Genomic DNA, 20,091 nt, shown 5'->3' with positions numbered 1-20,091 from the left:
CTTTGTGTTTGCTGGGATAGACCTCTTAATTATGATTTTAGGCTTCTCATCAATGGTAAAAGGCTTATGCCTAGTGATTCTATTAAATATCTTGGTGTTCTATTAGATTCTGATTTAAGCTGGAAGACTCAGATCAATAATACTGTTGCCAAGCTCAAGAGGGCTAATGGAGCTTTAGCTAAACTTCGTCATTTTGTGCCTCAAAATGTCCTTATCCTAGTCTACTATGCCTTTTTTTCATTCCCACCTGCAATATTGTAATCAAATTTGGGGTCAACCAAATAGTTTTGATGTTAATCGTATTGCTGTTTTACAAAATTTTGCTATCAGACTAATGACTTTTGAATCTCGAAGAGCATCATCCAGTATCATCTATGGCAACCTGGAAATCCTCAAATTCAATGATATTGTCCAGTGTCAGAACATTCTGTTTTTGCATAAGCTCTTTCATAATAAAATGCCTGCTACTATCCAGAATACTTTTGCGGTTGACTTCAACCATGCCCAGAGCACTCGTGCAGAAAAGGCTGGCTTGATCAATCTTCCTACTGTAAAATCCGGTTTGTTTTGGTAAAAATTCTATTAGATTTAACACCATTAAATCCTGGAATAAGATACAGACATCAATGACTAAAAAATTTGTTTCCATAGATTACTTTGGTCTGAAAAGTGATCTAAAGAAGTATTTTATTGCCTCTTATTAATTTGTAACAAATTTTCCCTTTGTTCTCACACGGTTCATTTTTCTGGTGATTATATATGTTCGTGCCGTCTTGTGTGTCCTGTACAGTCTATTGTACTCGTCCAAGGGTGGCCTTATCCTCGTCTTATCTTCTGCTATTAGGTAAGGTCTCCCTTCAAAAATAGTTTGTTTGTTTTTTCTCTTCATATTAAAATTTATTTAATTATTTGAACTGTACAGCTGTTTTTGATTGATAAAATTATCTTATCTTATCTTATCTCTAGAGAAAATGCCCCTAAATACACATATCTCCCTTTTTAAAAGGAATTATTTAAAAAAATATTTAAAAAAATAAAAAGGACACAACACATTTGAAAAGATGAACAGAACTTTAACCAAGGGCAGGTAGGTTTCTGAACCTAAGTACCCTGGATGTCTAGCTGGGTCACCTCGAAGAGGTCCGCCGACGGTCATAAGCAGAAACTAGACATCCCTATCTTCCTAAAGTAAACTTTGACCACTTTCTGTTCAACTGTGCTATTCTTTGTTTTTAACTCAGGTAATAAGTGGAGTCGTTACTCTCCAAAGACAAGATCATGTGTGATCAAACCCCCCTGCTATTTTTTTTTTTTTAACTGGGGTAATAAGTCGAGTGGTTACTCTTCAAAGACAAGATCATGTGTGATCAAACCCCCTTGCTAACTTAATTTTATTTGATTTTGTTTTTTGACTGGGATAATAAGTGGAGTCGTCACTCTCCAAAGACAAGACTGAGTGTAGTCAAGCCCCCCTGCTGACTCATTCTGCTTAAAATATTCTTATCTCAGCTCTTCTAAAAAGAAAACATATGACTCGTGACTGTTAATAATGCGGTCATCACAGAAAATTACTGCTCTATCGTTGCAATGTATCCACAGACTTAAACCTATTAACACTTAATCAAATATTTATCACTAATAGCTGTGGTCTGTGATATCACTTTCATTATAAAAACTTAACATTTGTAAACTTTTTAAATACTCAAATAAATTTCATGATCGTGACACTAGACAATCACATAACATGGGTCTTAATATTCCTCACAAAAACATATTTTTCACTGCCCTAATTTGGACCATCTTACTGGAACCGATATTGCTTAGATATTGAAAAAAGTACCCTTAAATGTACCTTCATTTACAACCTGAAAAGAGTTATTGAGTCAATAAAAGAATTGATTTGCACTATGTACACTACTGTAAATACTTTTTGCAACAACACTTGGTTAGACTCTTTTTTGCTACCAAGATTTAGTTTGTGTATATATTTTTGCACCTAGATTTTGTTTACGAATATAACTTTAGTATTTATTTAGAATACATTTTCAGTTACTTACTTACTTACATATCCTTCTAACTTAGGTAGCCACATTTTTTAGTTTATCTATTATTGCTTAACCTCGTGTGACTCCCTAACAGTAATTTAAAATAGTTATATAACTTATATATTATATAGTTATCTATTTATTTTACATTGTACGACGATTTTTTTGTAAGAGTTGTCAGAATGAAATAAGCTTGATTGATTGATTGATATTCTTTCTAGTGCTGGCGCAATACTTTCAATCCATTATATTTTCTATTAATACACAAAATCGTGTAGCAAAACTAAAAAAAATGTTTTCTTTTCGCTCATCGCTAAATGATACTGTTATCAATATAGAAAGTAAAAGGACACGGCGAAGACAGGCAAGGAAACGGTAGTGGCTAGATGTAGCGCGATTTAGAACCATCATATTTTTTTCAAATACACTTTATCTCGGAGGTCACCCTCCATCAATGTTTTTTGAGGACAAGTTCGAAGGACGGGAGATGTAGGATAGATAAAACTTATTAAATCATCATTTTATGTTCTTTTTTATTAAAAAAGTATGTACCAGTATAGAAAGTGTTGCGGAGAGGTTGCCAAGGCAAAGGCATTAAGCACGGCAAGGAAAGGAAAGGGCAAAGGCAGGCAAGGAAACAGGAAAAGGAATCAGGAAGGCAGGGGTAGGCAAGGCATGCGAGGCACAGGCATGAGAGGCACAGGCAAGGACTTAGTAGGCAGGCACCAGAAAAGGCATAGGAAGGGCAGGTAAAGAAAGGCATGGTCAGTGCTGGCAAGGCAAGCAAGGGAACAGGAAGAGGAATCAGCAAGGCAGGGGTAGGCAAGGCATGGGAGGCACAGGCAAGGGCATAGTGGGCAGGCAGCAGAAAAGGTATAGGAAGGGTAGGCAAAGGCACCGTAAGTGCTGGCAAGGCAACGGCAAGGCAGGGGCAGGCACCTTAATAGAAACTCTCCCCCTACAAATCAAAGATTACGTATACTTAATATTTCTAAGGTATATATAGTCCGGGAATTTCAAATTAAATACAAATTAATCTATAAGTAAAAGTTCGATGGGCAACATTTAATTTTGTTAAATTTGGGGTATTTGAATAAAAGCAAAGTCAATTGCCGCCCTTGATTGTCCAATTTTGACCCCTGGCTCCCTGACTTTGTATCTCATCAGGGAAAAAACATGGGGGAAATGTTGGTCGGGGGAAACCCACCAAACCTCGAATTTACTCGTTTTTTTTTTTCCCTCCATAAGGTATACCGACGGATTACCTGGCCGTTGTTAGATGCATAATTGTGTTTCCTAGCCCCGTCCAGGATTCGAACCCGGATCTCTCATTTGCATGAGTGTCGTAGCCATTAGACCAACGGGGCATAAAATTATTCACTGTTTTAGGAAGTAAAAACGGCATATCGAAAAAAATATACGTATTTTTATAAGAACAATTTCATAAGAGACAAGCACTCAAATTTTTCCAAAAAATAAAAACAAAATGAGAACAGATTCAGGCTCAAATAATTGTAGTTTCTTAAATTTTCCTTTTTTAACCATAAAAATTATTTTTGCCGCTTGGACTATGATTTTGATATAAATGAATGACACCTATAAACGGGAAACAAAGAAGGAACTTCTCAAAAAGAAATATCAACATTTTATGGTTTATATTCTTTTATAAATATTAACAAAATTTTTAAAATTCAACTGTACCGTACTTGAGTACCTGCGGCTCTTATTTAATTTTAAGTTTTCAAAGGTGGGTGATAATTTTATATTCTAAAATAAGGCACTTATTAAATAAAATCAAGGACACCACAATATAGCTCTATCTTCTCTCTAAACTAAACAATGAAAGTAATAAATCTAACAAAAAATGTATGTGTCAAAGAAAGATTGCTAAACTGCACGTTTTTTTTAAAAGAATAACTTCTATAAGAATATCAGGGTGAAAATTGCCTAAATTGTAAGAATATCTTAAGAATATTTCCAGGGTGAGTTTGCTTAGAAAAAGAAACATATTCAGCTGTCGCAAAATAGTTATTCTTGTTCATACATGTAACAAAAACTTTACTCTGAAAAATAAGACTACATTAAGAATACTTCACCCCCATATTTTGCTAAATCATAAGAATACTTCACCCTCAACAAAAAAAACACTATTTTTATAAAAAAAGCGTGTATTATGTTAACAAATTTTATTTTAAAAAAGCGCTGCTTTAAATAGTTGGTGTGAAATTAACACCTCCTGAGAAAATAGAGGCGCTTATTTAAGGCATTTTTTAAATATTTACGCCAAAAAGGAAGATAATTCGGGGGAGGGGTGTTGCTTTTTCAAGTAAATACGTTATATATATATTATTAACAAACAAAATGTTCACATTTTAACTAAAGAACAAGGCTTATATTTGAAAATGTAAAGTAATAAGTACGCAGTCTGTAGTTTATAAATAATTACAAAAAGTGGTTGATGATAGAATAAAAACTAAACAATCACCTTCGAAAACTAAAGAACAACGCCGATCTAAACTTTACCACAAAATAAGAAAATACTAAAGTATTAAGTCTTTTATACTTCTCCCTCTAAAGCTATCTTGGCGCTATTGTTAATGAACAGAATTATAGTGCTGCATCGTCAACAAAACGACTAAATTTTCTCATATATATATACACATAACTTGATAAACTAAAATAAATTGGAACAAATTAACAAAAAATAAACTTAAAACAAAAAAAACCCCTAAAACCACTTCCCTCCCCTCCCCCCGCTATAGCTGCCTCCTCTCCTCTTCATGTTCATTCTTCCCCTCCGGTCAACCTCCTGGGTGTAAACGCAAACACCACCTGACGCCTTCCAGGACCTGTAGTTTTTGGAGCTGATAAATGCTCCCAACGACTGTTTTTCGGCACAGAAGTCCCGAAAGGCGTCCCAACTCAAATTAACCTTCTTAGTTTGTAATTCCTAAATGAATGAAACAACTTATGGAAATGCTACATTCTAAACTACCATAAAAATGTGAACTTGGTAAACTTTTTATCTAATACTATTTTTCTAATCGCATTGTTGCTGCTTTAACACATTCTACATTTCAAACTAATTACGACGTATAACTTACTTTAACTTTTTCTTCCAGGAAGTCCACTCTCTGCTGTAACTCCTACAACAAAATCCCTCATTAAATTAATTCCATACTCTGCACCTATTATGCTAACCCTTGCATGTTGATCAGACTAATCACTTTATTTTATCCACTGACTATTTAAAGTAGCACATAAAAATCTTAAAATTTGCATCATGAAAAATGCCTTATCATTGTACTAGATGGGTAAAAAAAATATAAAAATACTTACATTGGCCTTTTCTAATAAATGCTCCATTGCAACATTTTGTGCCATTTTATTTATAAATATCTATAAATCTATAAATAAATTAAAACTAATAAAGTATTTGTTTCATATCTATCTTGACGCATTTAAATGAAGCCTTTTAACGGAAGTAGAAAATATTCTACTTTTGTTCTGTAATTAGCCATGAAAAAGGATAAAGAAAGTGTACAAAATTTACTTCCTGTAAAGCAGAAAGTTTTAATGCCCTGGCTGTTGGTTGAAGAGCATGTAGACAAAATTCACATATTCTACTTAATTTTAATGTTTTGCATTTTTTTGTTAAATAATATTTTACATACTTTAATTGGAGAAACTTTCGCGAGAGAAACTTTCGCGAATTCACGATTTTTCGCCATTTTCGCGAAACTTTATCTCGCGAAAGTTTCCGAATTTCTTCATTCGCGAAAGTTTATCCAGTAAGCTATTTTATCATTTTTCACCAAAAACGCACAAAATACTTAGAAATCTTATTTCAAGAAAGAAAATTTATAACATTTTCAATTATGCTAAGAATTTTGAAGTTTTTTCTAACTGAAAAATCGTTGTTCGCGAAAGTTTATCTCGCAAAAATTTGCGGGTTTCTTCATTCGCGAAAGTTAATCTCGCGAATTTTTTCCGAATTTCTTCATTCGCAAAAGTTTATCCAAAAAATTTCGCGAATTTTTTTTTCCGCGAAAGTTTCTCTCGCGAAAGTTTCTCCAATTAAAGTATACGTTCGTGAATTTTGTAAAAGTGAGGTTAATTACACGTTTCTTTATAAGAAACCTAAACATTTGCTAAGCCTAGAGTTTCTTGAATTTTCCTTATTTGCTGCTTAAACTATAAATTTGATATATATGAATAACATTGACAAATGACATGTTTGTATGTATTTTTATGTTATATGTATAAGTTTGATGTCAGAGATTTCTGAGCCTGATAAAGTTTTTTAAATGTTTCTTAAAACTTGGCCTGTGTAAGTTGTGGGTTTTTTATATAGACTTTTTTCTTATTCAAAAAATGTGTATGCCTATCAACATCAGGTGTATTTAAAAAACATATTTACTAAATTTTAATATCCCAAGTAAAAATATTAGATGTCTACAAGCTCTTCTTGACAACCTGCACCACGAAAAGGTAGCCAATGGGACTCAGCAGGTCACACCTAAAATGAAGGACAGACTTATGTTGTAATTAACATATTAAATAAAAAAGCTCAATGCTGTACTGCACCTTTGTTCAGGTTGCATGTGCACCTTGTTCAGGTTGCAATTGGCCTACAACGCCATTAGTAATCAGCACAAAGCTGTAATGTTAATGCACCTTGTTCAGGTTGCAATTGGCCTACAACGCCATTAATAATCAGCACAAAGCTGTAATGTTAATGCACCTTGTTCAGGTTGCAATTGGCTTACAACGCCATTAATAATCAGCACAAAGCCGTAATGTTAATGCACCTTGTTCAGGTTGCAATTGCACCTTTCTCATAATTAGAATGGTTTTTAGTGGCCAAGATTGTGATTGTCTGCAAAATAGGTGAATTCAGATTGTAATTATCATTATGAATGAGATAGGCATATTATACATGTGCAATTTACAGATGGTGAAGGACAAACTGCATCTTCAATACCATCATCACAAAACTGGTCAAGTTCTTTCAACAAGTTAATTTACTTTTCCATAGTGATATTGTATTTTTTGACAGTTTTATTCGATAATGCCTTCAGGCGTTTCTCTTCCTCTTGTCTGGCTTTCATACGGGGATGTGAATTAATGTACAAGAGTCGTTCTTGAGTAATTGGTTCGACAAGTGCCCAATTTCTTTCTTTTTCGCATCTGGAGAATGCAGTGTAAGCTGTACCAAGGTTATTTTTTCCATCTGAATTGATTGTTGTAACTTGATACGCATGTGGGTGGCAGTTTTACCATCTCCAATTGACATACCCTGACTTTTGGCAATAGTTATTGCATATCCTGGCATTAACAGCAGGCCATTTCTGCTGCAACAATCAGACTCACATCGACCTTCAACAGCAGTAATTGGTATCCATGTTGGATGTTCTGGAATCCATATTGGGCCTTTATAATTTGGGAAATCGACAATGACAGCTATAGGAAATTCAGGTGGTGACATATTTGGCGAATAAAGGATTGCAATTACTTTTCCCATCGCACCATTATTAAGACCGAGGCCCGTAAGACCTTTTTGGTTCTTAGTGAGTATTACAGTTGCACCAACTGCCATTAAAGATCTCAGCGGTATTTGACCCAGTTGCTTATCAGTCAAAGAGTGGTGTTTACCACGGCCTCTTGATGGAATTACAGCAACAGGCACACCAAGGCTAGCTAATTTATTGTGATTTTCCTCATTAACTTCATTCCATGTTTCCATTAATGTAAGGACGCGACCATGCAAAAAGTTACATTTTTCGGCATGGGGTAAAGCATTTTCATAACGACTATTTATATCTTGCCAGTCTTGTTGAGTAATCGATCCATTGCGTATTCTAATTAGCCGCTGTAGAAGGGCCAACTGATCGGGTCCTTGGCGCATTGTTTCTGTAAGAACAATAACATCGTGAGCGATAGATTGCATAACCAGCAAAGTTGATTGTGGAATCATCATGTTTCGGCAGCTGATGTAAATCCAAAGCACGAATTGGTCCAAGTTGACCAAGGTCCCCAAAGAAATTGACAGTTGGTACACCTCCATAATAATTATCAAAGTCTCCTGTTGCCTCACATAATCTTTGGCTACACCAAGCCACTAGAAGCTTCGACTGCATGCTACGTTCATCAATATTAAGTTGAATCAATTTCAGTTCATTGTTTTCATGCATGCCTGTATATTTTCATAGCTTTCTTAGAGCTACATCACCCAACGGATAGTCAGAAAGCTGGACAGAATTTAAATTCTTATCTTTTTTAAGTTTGTGTGGTACAGCAGAATTTTGCTTAAAAATACGACGAACGATTCTAGTAAGCGCGGTAATGATGAATGTTTTCCCGACACCGGCTGTTCCTTGTATTAATAAACGTATTGGCTGGGTACCTGTTGGCGAAGTTCCTTTTGCGACTTGTAATAAATGCTGAAGATTTATACCAATGACTGTTCTTTGTAATTCATTAGCATTTAAGATGTTTATTTGGGGTAAAGTACAATCTTCAGCATGCTGCAATTCATTTTTTTCTGCTTCTTCAGATATGGATTGTAACCATATGTCAGCATTAATTGGCCATTGACTACCAAAACTTTGAATTGCATAATTATTCCAATCAAATGTAGGCCCACCATCAGGAAGAACCTGTTGTACATTCGGCTCATTGATATCAGCAACATGGTGCCTAGCAATATCTCTCATTATTGCTCTACCTATGTTCATTTGTGCAATGGCAGAATTTTGGGAACATTGGGAACTTGCATCTGTATATTGTGATGATTGATCCGAACACTGAGTATTGGTTTCAATATTGATTGCACGGGTGTGACTTTGTGTTCTCTCGCTTTTTTTATCGAATGATTGTTTAGCCTCTTTCAATGAATCAATTAATATTGATGGGCATTCTTCAGTTTGAACAAGGGAAGCCAAAGCAGCAGCAAATGACTCATGTTGTCCCTTCAAATCTTCGGTATTGTGCCACGTTCCAACAGAAAATATAATGAGCATAGCTTTTGCATAGTCCTCAGTAACAGACCAGACAGGTTTTGTAGATATTCCTGTAAAAACTGGGACGTGATCTACTTTGCAGGTACAATTACACTTTTTGCTCCAGTTCCATAATGATATTTCTGGCTCAGTTTCTCTCCGCTTATCACTTAAGTATTTGTCTAATGCGCTACTTTTTGTAACAGTTCCATCTTCACCAGACGTATCCAAGGCTCGGAAACCACTGAAACCAATGTATCGAAAATTTCTGGTACATCTAGTCAGACGACCACCACTATTAATGAAATCCGCCGCAGCACCTGGAACATCTACTAAACCCGCAATTTTTTGAAGAAGTCGTTGAGCCAAATTTTTAACAGTGCTTCCATCATCAGTGTTTTCAATGAGATGGCGATAAACATGTACTAAACCTTCCGTTGAAGCAGCACCTTTGCAAGCATAACTAGCAATGTATTTTTGTAGAGCGAGAAGGTTCTAATCGATAATGGGTTGACTATCACAATTTGCTAGCCAACTAAGTAGGCGTGTTTTTACATGCATCATGAAGCGAGGATGATCCCGTGGTCCCTCATATCTAGGATGTTCCCCTTCTGTTATGACAGCATTAAAAGGATGAATCTCTTTACCACTTGTTTTTTTGGTTTGTGGATCAAGATCGCCAAAATGAAAGCGACAGTACTTCTGTGGAGCAGTATCTTTTTTATTCTTACGGCGATAACGCAAACAATTGGAATTACAATTATGAAGGCCAATCCTGTTCACAAGATAGATATGTTGCTCTTTTATACCACCTTCATGACTAGCAACATCCGAAAGTTCTTGTGCCAATGGGTTATGGTCCGGTGGAGCTTGAGTCCCCTCTGGTCTGGCCCATTGATCTTTGTTTGGAACCCAAGTTTTAATTCCAGAAGTATCTATAATTTCATTTCCACCAGCAGGATGCAGTGAAGTAAACATTGGTGAAAAAATGTCATTACTGTCTTCATTTGTTGTTTGTAACCAATTTTGAAGTTCTTGCGCTGCAGGTTTTAATGCTTGTGAGTCTGCAGCATCATCAGACAAGCTATCCATTATAGTTTTGACTTTCCAGGCATGTTTAGATGACGATATTATTGCGTGTCCATGTATCTCACCTCGACTTTTAGCAAATTCATATCGCAACCAATAGTCATCATATTGAAATACTTCCTTACTAACTGTGGCGAAGTAATTTATAGTCCTTGCATCGAAATACTGTGTCACAATATGAAGATTTTGTAGAATCATTTCCCGCTTGAATTTATTATCACTTTCCATTTGCTGGCGTACAGCATCTTCGTTTACATTGTTTATCAACGCATAATACTTAATAAGTAGTTCATGCAATGGTTTCCAATGAAATTCGGCACAACTGTTGGTATCAAAATATGCTGGTAAATCGCCAAATTCATTTCGTCTAAAAAAAAGCATGGCATCCAATTTATTTTTTTGGTTTCTCCAGTATGGATCGGTATTTACCAGGTTTTTTCCAATACTAATAATTTTACGTGGAACTGAATCATCATCATTTTGTAAATTATCTCGAAGTTCAGCGATTGTGAGATGAGCATCATTTAATTGTTGGGAAACAAGAAAGCTACCCTGCTGCAATGCTTGCATTCGCAAACGCATATTTAATAAGAAAAATTTCAAGTACGGATGACGTGCTACACGATTATCAGAACAATAATATATATGTTCGATGTATTCCTCAAAGTTAATTTTATTTAACCTTGGAACAGTTAAGTCACAATTTCCATTAATAAAAACAGTTGGGTATTCCATAGTAAAAAACCCAGGAGTTTTTAATTCCCGAATAGGCCGTTCTCGTGTATATTCTAAATTTGCATTCGCAACTGTGCCATGTTGAAGAGCTTGATTAACTGCATCTTCAGAACCCAAGAGCTTCTCCAGTACTATTCGTAACTCTTTGTCAGCATCTTTAGGTTCAACCGGGCAAACTAAACCAGAACGGGTTATACTCTCGTCATCGTCAGGTAAGTTTTGTTGAAATTGATTTTCAGCAGGACCCTTATCTCCTTCTGGTATGATATTTGGCAATTCCACAACTGGAAAATCAGGTAATTCAGAACGCATCTCTGGTAAATTTTGAATGCGGTCATATTTTATTGAGACATCCTTTTGGTATTCATTCGCCAGGAACTGGAAGTAGCGTCCTTTTAAAGGTTTGTCAATGTGATCAGAGCCATTGTATTGATGTTTATTTTTAGTATCTGGACCTTCAACACCCCCTTCTGGGCATCCAAAACACAGTCCCCGTAATGCGTTTTCAACTTTACCCCTTTGCACAGTAACTGTTGAACTGAATTTTGAATTCCTTTCTTTTTAATAACCACTATTCCAACTTCTGACGGTAATGATGGCAGTTCAGTAGCAATTTGCATTCTTTGAGGAAAACTGATGCAATGACCTTTTGATGCAAGCATGCCATACCGCAGGAGGTGTATATTCATAATGACAGTAATACGACGAATTAATGCTACTTCTAGTATGGTCAAATTTTGGAGATATGGTGGTACTGGTAAAAAATGCATATCATTATGACGAATGTTATCGTGTAACGGACCCAAGTCGTCATTATCAGCTGACAGTATACCTGAAAATCTAGCAGGTGTCTTAACATTCTTTTTAAAACGACTCTCCCTGTGACACCTATCACACCTACCATCGCTGAATATTTTCCAAGGCTTAACAGCAATTGGTTTTGTTTCATTTTTTGCAGTAGGTCTTATTGGAGGTGTTGCGTGAAATACTGGTCGAGTTTCAAGACAAGTTTTACAGGTTGATAAACTATGTAATTTCTCACCTTCTTCAAACTGTATTACAGCAGCCACTACATCGGGATTTTGATGAATGGTGGCAGTTTCACTTCCAAAAATGTTGTCTTGATCACTGGACTGGTTGCCTGTGACAACTGTCGACATTGACTGTATGGTTGATGTTTTTGGTATGGACTGTTGTGTGGTTTAGCACTAATAATCACGACGAGGTCGGTGCTTTATAAGAAGAAAGGCAGAACACATTATCGCACAAAATTACTACTATGTGAATTTTCCAGGAGTAACGACTAGTGTATGTATATATTACATATAAATTTTTACAAAAAAGCTATTTACATGTTGCTCAGTTTAAATCTAAATCTATGTAAATGACCACATAAAAGGCATAAGACAGGCATACTTTAAAGCACTGCAGCCAAACGAGGTTCTTTTTTAAAAAAACTTGCACTTACAGTACATGACTCATGCACAAAGAGCGCACAGCCCTTTTGACTAGCTCCTTTCACCTGAAGTGTCAAGCTAATCAGGTGTGCATACAGTAAAATATTACTGTTTTCCTGGTTGTTTGCTGTACAGAAGCAGTTTAATAATATACCTGGCTTACACGTGTTATGTCACATCGAAAATTACACCATCCAGTGTACATTATTACATATATAAAAACCTAAAAAATTAAGAAATAAAAAAAAGTAAAAATCAAGTGACCACAATCAATGCAAAAAGGAGCTACCGTTTATAATGTACAAAGCCGATACGCTAAAATACGTACAGCTCTTCTGATTAGCTCCTTCCACCTGAAGTGTCAAGCTAATCAGGTGTACATATTCTTAGCAGCGAAATTTAACTGTTTGACGCACAGAACTTATACGCTAAAATACGTACAGCTCTTCTGATTAGCTCCTTCCACCTAAAGTTTCAAGCTAATCAGGTGCACAAAGGGATTTAAGTCAGTGATATTTATGGCCTATGTTTGAAGGATGTTAACATTGTCTTGATAGTATAAAACTCAGTTGATGTGATTTTAGGAGAGTAGGAGAGAAAAGTAAGTTTGATGCGTTCATGAAAAAGAGTTGTTGCATAAAAGAACATGTAGAATTATATATAGTAATAAAAACGTTTTAAAACAAAGTCACTAGTGTCGCTTTACTAAAGTCTATTATTTTCGCACACTGGTTATTTTTGATTAGGACATTTTGAGGGTGTAAATCATTATGTAGAATACCATTTACATAAAGGTCATGGATAGCCTTACACAAATCAATGCAAATATTTAATGTATTTTTCATATTAGCACTGTCAAGTGATCTTTCAAAAAAGTCGTTTAAAGTTGGTGACTGTGCTCCACACTCATCACGTACAAATTCAATAAGTAATGTGTCTAGTTTTACTACTCCATACATAAATGGGAAATTGATGTGGCCAGCCATCAACATTCCTATTTTGCATTCAGCTAAAATATCCAAAAAACGACTTGAAGGGACAGTTTTTGCAACCACAACTTGATTCATGCTCGTAATACAACCCTTGTAAACTTTACCAAAAACACCATCACCAAGCAAACTAAACTTTTGTACATCAGAGGAGGCGAAATAATTCACTTGAAAGTTAAGAGAACGGGATAATGTTTGACTCTTATCTTGACACATGCTCATTAATTGCCTTGATGCCGGAAATGAATTGGCATCTCTACCGGTTCCTTTGACAGTAGTTTTTACATTACAAGCTCGAATTCTGGTGCTCTAGTTCTTGAAATCGTTCCTTCATTTCGATTTCCTTTTCTCGGGCCTTTAGACCTGTTTTCTTTGTCTACGCATCAGTTTTTTCTTTCTATTGCGCTCCTTTCTTTATTCCAATGAACGCTTACGTGTACTTCTGAAAAAAGTAAAGCATTGACGCAATTTTTTTAAATTACAATGAACATTTTGCAAAAAACTGCTTTACGCCCAATGAATGAAGTTATTTAAAAGTAAAATTTAGCTGTGCATACAATTTCTCTTACAAAGCCACAACTTAGATTAGAAAGCAATTGTATGTTAGGTTAGAAATTTTAAGCACAATTAGAAATAAGCATTACCTTGAAAGATCTTTTCCAAAGGCAAGCAAGGAAACAGGGCACGGCAAAGGGCACAGCAAAGGCAGACAAGGAAACAGGAAGAGGAATCAGTAAGGCAGGGGTAGGCAAGGCATGGGAGGCACAAGCAAGGCAAAGGCATTGAGCACGGCAAGGAAACAGGAAGAGGAATCAGCTAGGCAGAGGTAAGCAAGGCATGGTAGGCAAGTGCCTTAATAGAAATTCGTCCATTTACAACTCAAAGATTACGTATTCTCTAAGCTTGTATCATATTCCGGGAGCATTAGAAAATATTCAGGTGTCATAACGTCAAAAAAACTATCATTGTTTGATAAATTTGAGATTAAAAGTCAACTTGGCACCAATAAATTTAATTAACAATATTGGTCTTTCATAACTCTAAAGTCAAGGTACAGAAATGATCCAAAGTCATTATTAAGGACGGCAACTGGTAACTATGCTCCGCAAAAAGTAATACAAACAAAGCAAAGCGTAAGGGCTTTTTTTGATAAAAGGGACGGCGTTATAAAAAAAAGAGACAAAGACCCCGAAGTTCGAGGTTTCTCCCCCGGTTTATTAATTAGGAAAAAAAATCATTTTCAAAAGAAGTAAACTACGCCTCACAACATTGATAAAAATACTCAGGAAAACACATGACACAAGTGAACGCTAAGCTTAGTTTTCATTTTGCGTTAATTTTTTCGCGCTAATGTTTGACCTCAGAGTTAATCATATTGGGTATTTAGCGCAAGGAAGTTCTTATTTTGCATTAAAATTGTATTTTACACTCCCTCCATTTCTTATTTTTTTACCACCTTCCGTTTAGTAGGAACATTCTCAATATTTTTAAACCCTTTTCGTGTATTAATAATAACTATTTAACATATATACAACCAGCCAATATATATACAATATACAAATGACGAAAACAGGTCTATTAGCGCTTACGCCTGCGTTTTTTACGTGCGGCATCCTCCCGGGTGAAAAAGTCTTTTCCCCCGGAAGCACGCCACAGGTGAAAATTTTCTTCACAAGCGTAAGCACCAACAGACCTGTTTTCGTCCACGTGCTTCTTAAAGTCCTGCTACGTTAATATCTTCTTCTTCTAAAAAAAAGAAGAATCAACAATGTAAACCATAAATTGTTCTCTAAAATTATACCATCGTCGTCCCTAGGACTTGTTAGGCTTTTTATATTCGAAGATGCAAATAAAAAAGCCAAATAAGTCCTGGAGACGGGGTTGGTTTGAGACAAATATTAAACAAAGGCAGAGCAACACGGGATGCACTTACATGGTTTAGCAGCTTGATTTTCTTCTGTTTGTTCGTTCTAAATAGAGAAAGACAAATATCTATTATTTATATTTATATACTGTGACACACTGTTATTTGTTTTTGTTTCAATATCATAAAGGACTTAAGCCTCAAGTTTAAGTAAAAAATATTTACTTACCAGCTTTTTTTTCAGCTTACTTATTTCTTCTTTATTGTTGTTCTATAAAAAGCATGAGATAACCAAAGTAGGCAGGTGGTATTATTTAAAATATGTTTTTTTTTGTGCTGCTGATAGTTAAGGTGGTAGGGCTATAAAAAGCACTTTTTTTGGAAAGACCTATAAAAACATCATTTTGGTGTTTCGAAATGGTGGGGTAAATAATGCAGACAAATTTTCAGGAAAATTTTTTTTTATTATTTTAAAGGTATTCCATAATGGCGGAAAAAATGACCTAAATATGACAAAATAAATGAAATGTTTGTGACAACATAACTAAAGTTACCAACAATATTAATAAAAAACCTTTGGCAGTCTTACAAAACATTATATTATACTTCATTTAACAGATGGAATTTTTATATATTCAAATATTTAAAAAAATATTGTGATTTGTCCTGATTAAGTCAAATTACCAACTTTCAAGCACTAAACAACTTCACTCCTACAATATTAATTTCAGTTAAAAAAAGTTGTACAAAAGATCTATCTGTCAAATGAAGTACATAAGCATTGCAGACACACCCTGAAAATTTGAATTTAGTTGAAAAACGCAATTGTTAGAATATCACAAAACAAAAATAAGTTTTATAAATATTACATGAAAAGTATATATTATGTTAATATGCACCAGCTTGATAAGAATCTATAGGCTCTTTTTCTTTCATATCATCTGTGTAACCTTTCTTCCTGGCTCTTAACCTCTTTCTTTGCTTTTTATCTTGGTCGGTTGATCTCCTATTCATACGAGCTATGCGTGAATCATCTAACTTTTCTGCCATAATTTGGGAAATTGCGCCTTTTAAACCAAAATGACTCAAAACGTTCAGCAATCCTTTTTTACCATCATTGTAATGAATGACAGCAGAGTGAACACCCATTTCAATGGTTTCCCTGCCAACGAAAGTGGCTTTTGGTACACGAGACCATATAATACTGTTCAACGCCTCATTAGCATTTTGCGTTTTTCCATGCATGCATTTCTCTAATAATTCTTCGGACATAAGGGCTTTGAATATTGGTTGGAGCAAGTTTTTAATAAATACAGGTATAGTGTTGGAAGGTTTGTACCTTCTATCACCTTTTGACCAGTACTTACACCAGCTGCTATTATCACGGGGACAGAACTGGTGACATGTCGCAAAATCATCAAAATCTGTAAAATGAAAAAGTATGGCATAAACTGCTTTTTTCATTGCATACAAGTTTCCAATGTTATTTCTTATGGCCATGCCATAATAATTCTGCATTGAATCAATGCATTTATTTGTTAACTTTCCTTTACCAGATAAAGGAGTTTTGGTACCCTTGTAAGATTTCACAAGGTTACGTAAACGTGTTCCAAGGCGTTTCTGAACATGTCCAACACATTCCAGTTTAATTGGTGTAATGCCATGATTCTCATAGGGATTTGACTTAACCACATCATTAAATGATGAAGTATCTCCATCCCCTAAATATTCCTTGTAAATTAGATTACGTGTGGCAATCGAACGATTAAATATGTCAATAGCACCCGCAGACTCCATTGCGCCTGATGATTTATCATGGTTTATCTGACAATTATGTTCAAGCTTCCAAATTTCATACTCAGGGGTGTCTTTTTTATTCTCCCACATTTTACATCCAAAGCAATGTCTTGATTTCACTTCAATGTCTATACATTTGTCTCCAGAGATAGATGTTACAACCCCATGTAATGAGGAATGTCCTCTTTTTTGCCATGAGCCATCTATTGAAACGCGCGTACAAGATATGTCATTGACAAAATCAATTTTTGGAACTTCTTTTGCTGCAGCTTCCATACTGCTTTCTGCTGCACTTTTATATGCAATCATTGCTTTTTTATTCAGCTGTTTAAACGGAAATGATGACAAGCATTTGACATTCATGACTGATGAAAATGTCTCCATGGCTGAAAATCCACATCCTATTTCCCGAAATGCAATAACCGCTCTAGTGTTCACATCAAATGCTCTACGACCTTGAGTGTTTTTGTTTGTAGTGGTTTCAGGAGATGTATAAAATGACTTAATCCAGCCACACTGCAAGCAACTGATATTTAAGGAATGAGCAAAACCTCGTCGTTTTAATTTGTCATCAGAAATACTCACTTCACCAGCACAATTCGGACAGGCAAGTTCTCCACATATATTTTTGAGCACATTAAGATGAATGATAATAAATAAGTCATTATCAATATCTTCCAAAGACATATAAAAAGTTATTTTGTTACCATTATCACGTCTAGATGCTGAAGGTAACTTTCTTTCACTGGAACTGGAGTTAGAAGTTGAGCTTGAAGGTGTATAAACAACACCAGCAACGATCACATTTGACACTTCAGAAGATAAAGTTTTTGGGACAAAACCGTTCCATTTTCTTTTTCTTTTTCGACTATAGTTCTGTTTATTGCTACTTTTAGTAATTTTGCTAGTATCCTGTTAATTATCTGCATTATTTTTATCCATACTGACAACGTTATATAGTTTTTTCACAACACAATCTTCGGCAAAAAAAAGTAGCTAGCTAGCTAACTTCACTTTAAATGGGATTTGTGATTTTAAAATGTGGGTTTTAGACCGGCAAAATAATCAGAAAGCAAAGTAGATATGTCAATATCTCTTCCAGATCAGTGTCTCTAAATTTGGGGCAATAAAGGGAGAGGTAAATTTGGGTAAAACTTCTTGATGTGGTAACTATGGGCGTTGCTAAGGAACTTTCTTGCTATAAACGAGTTTCTAAAGCCTCAAAAAGCACAAAATGTATCAGTTTATCATTATTATTGATTGGTAATGGAAAGTAGATATATTAAATAGTCAGATTCCAAAAAAGAAAAAAAAATGTAATTTTTAGCGTTTTAAGGTATTTTTTATAGCCCTACCACCTTAAGGTGAACTGATTTAAACTTACTAACTGATTTTTTAAAGAGGTTGACTCCTCTTCTCTCCTTCTAATTTCCTCATTCTATAAAAAAATCGAAACTGCCTTATTGGACAAATACCGAAAGGGTAACTAAATAATGGAAAAACGCTATGAAAGTTGCTGTCCCATATAAATAGCGAGTACACACAAAAAGACATGAAAAGTAAACCAGTACACTATTTGTTGTGTTTGCAAATAAAAATGTAAGTACTAAGTAAAAATTCACCAATTGATTTTTTAACAAGGTTGACTCCTCTGTAAACCTTACAAGGGTGCTTCTTACAAAACCCTACATCAAAATGAGAAAACGAATGTATATATTTGCAACAAAATAGTAGGTATTATTTTTAGAAGTAGTATTTTTATTTCAGATTAAGCCCACTTACCAGTTCATTTTTTAAAGAGGTTATGTCCTCAGCCAATGCGCCAGCAAACGACTCCTGGTGTCCCTTTAATTCTTCCACAGTGCGCCATGTTCCAACAGAAAATATCATGAGCATGGCTTTTGCAAAGTCCTCTGTAACAGGCCAAACAGGTTATGTTGATAATCCTGTGAATACTGGGACATGATCCACCTTACAAGTGCAATTGCATTTCTTGCTCCAATTCCATAAAGTGATTTCAGGTTCAGTCTGTCTTCGCTTATCACTTAAAAATTTGTCAAGTGTACTGCTTTTTGTCACAGTTTCATCTTCACCAGATGTATTTAAGGTCCGGAATTCACTTAGACCAATGTAACGAAAGTTTCTAGTACATCTAGTCAAATGACCACCACTATTAATAAAATCAGCAGCAGCTGCTGGCACATCCACCATCCCTGTAATTTTTTGAAGCAACCTTTGAGCTAATTTTTTACTGTGCTTCCATCAGCAGCATTTTCTATTAAATGTCGATAAATATGTACAAAATCTTCAGTTGAAGCTGCTCCTTTGCAAGCATTTTGAAGGGCAACAAGATCCTGGTCAATTATTATTTGACTGTTACAGTTTGCAAGCCAACTAAGTAAACGCGTCTTGATATGCATTATCATGCGGCTGTGATCTATAGGTCCTTCATACCTTGGATGTTCCCCTTTTGTTATGATTGGGTGAAAGGGATAAATTTCTTTGCCACTTGTTTTTTTGGTTTGTGGATCGACATCACCAAAGTGGAAACGGCAGTACTTTTGTGGAGCAGTATCCCTTTCGGGGTTTTTTTTCCGACGGTAACGCAAACAACTAGAATTACAGGTATGTAGTCCAATTCTATTTACAAGATAAATGTGCTGTTCTTTTATACCACCTTCATGGTTTGCAACATCTGAAAGTTGTTGTGTCAATGGGTTATAGTCAGGAGGCTCTTGAGTTCATTCCGGGACTGCCCATTTATCTTTGTTTGGTACCCACGTTGTAACTCCAGTGACATCACCTATCATTTCAGTCCCTCCAGCAGGATGTAATGAAGTAAATTGAGGAGAAAATATCCCATCTCTATCTTCATTTGTAGTTTGTAACCAATTTTGAAGGTCATGTGCAGCAGTTTGGGATTCTTGAGAGTCAGTAGCATCATCAGATAAAGTATCCATTATTGTTTTAACCTTTTGTGCATGTTTAGAGGATGATATAATAGAGTGGCTATGAATTTCACATCGGCCTTTAGCAAATTCATAGCGCCACCAATAATCATCATATTGAAATACTTCCTTGTTGACAGTGGCAAAGTAATTTATAGTCCTGGCA

General features: G+C 35.4%; 1 protein-coding gene across 1 annotated transcript; it reads right to left on the bottom strand.

Annotated features, from left to right (window-relative positions):
• Nucleotides 1-13,004: 13,004 nt before the first annotated feature.
• On the bottom strand, nucleotides 13,005-13,532 carry LOC130642400 (uncharacterized). The gene has a single exon (XM_057449487.1). It carries the CDS (start codon nucleotides 13,530-13,532, stop codon nucleotides 13,005-13,007), a length of 528 nt encoding a protein of 175 aa, XP_057305470.1.
• Nucleotides 13,533-20,091: the final 6,559 nt, after the last annotated feature.

The sequence above is a fragment of the Hydractinia symbiolongicarpus genome, chromosome 4 (assembly GCF_029227915.1).
Source record: "Hydractinia symbiolongicarpus strain clone_291-10 chromosome 4, HSymV2.1, whole genome shotgun sequence".
Lineage (NCBI taxonomy): Eukaryota > Metazoa > Cnidaria > Hydrozoa > Anthoathecata > Hydractiniidae > Hydractinia > Hydractinia symbiolongicarpus.
Note: the sequence above shows the minus strand (reverse complement) of the source record. Positions and strands in the feature narration are given on the sequence as shown.

Excerpts from the sequence above, each read along its gene's own strand:
- LOC130642400 (XM_057449487.1), bottom strand. The coding sequence starts at position 13,532 with ATGTGTCAAGATAAGAGTCAAACATTATCCCGTTCTCTTAACTTTCAA.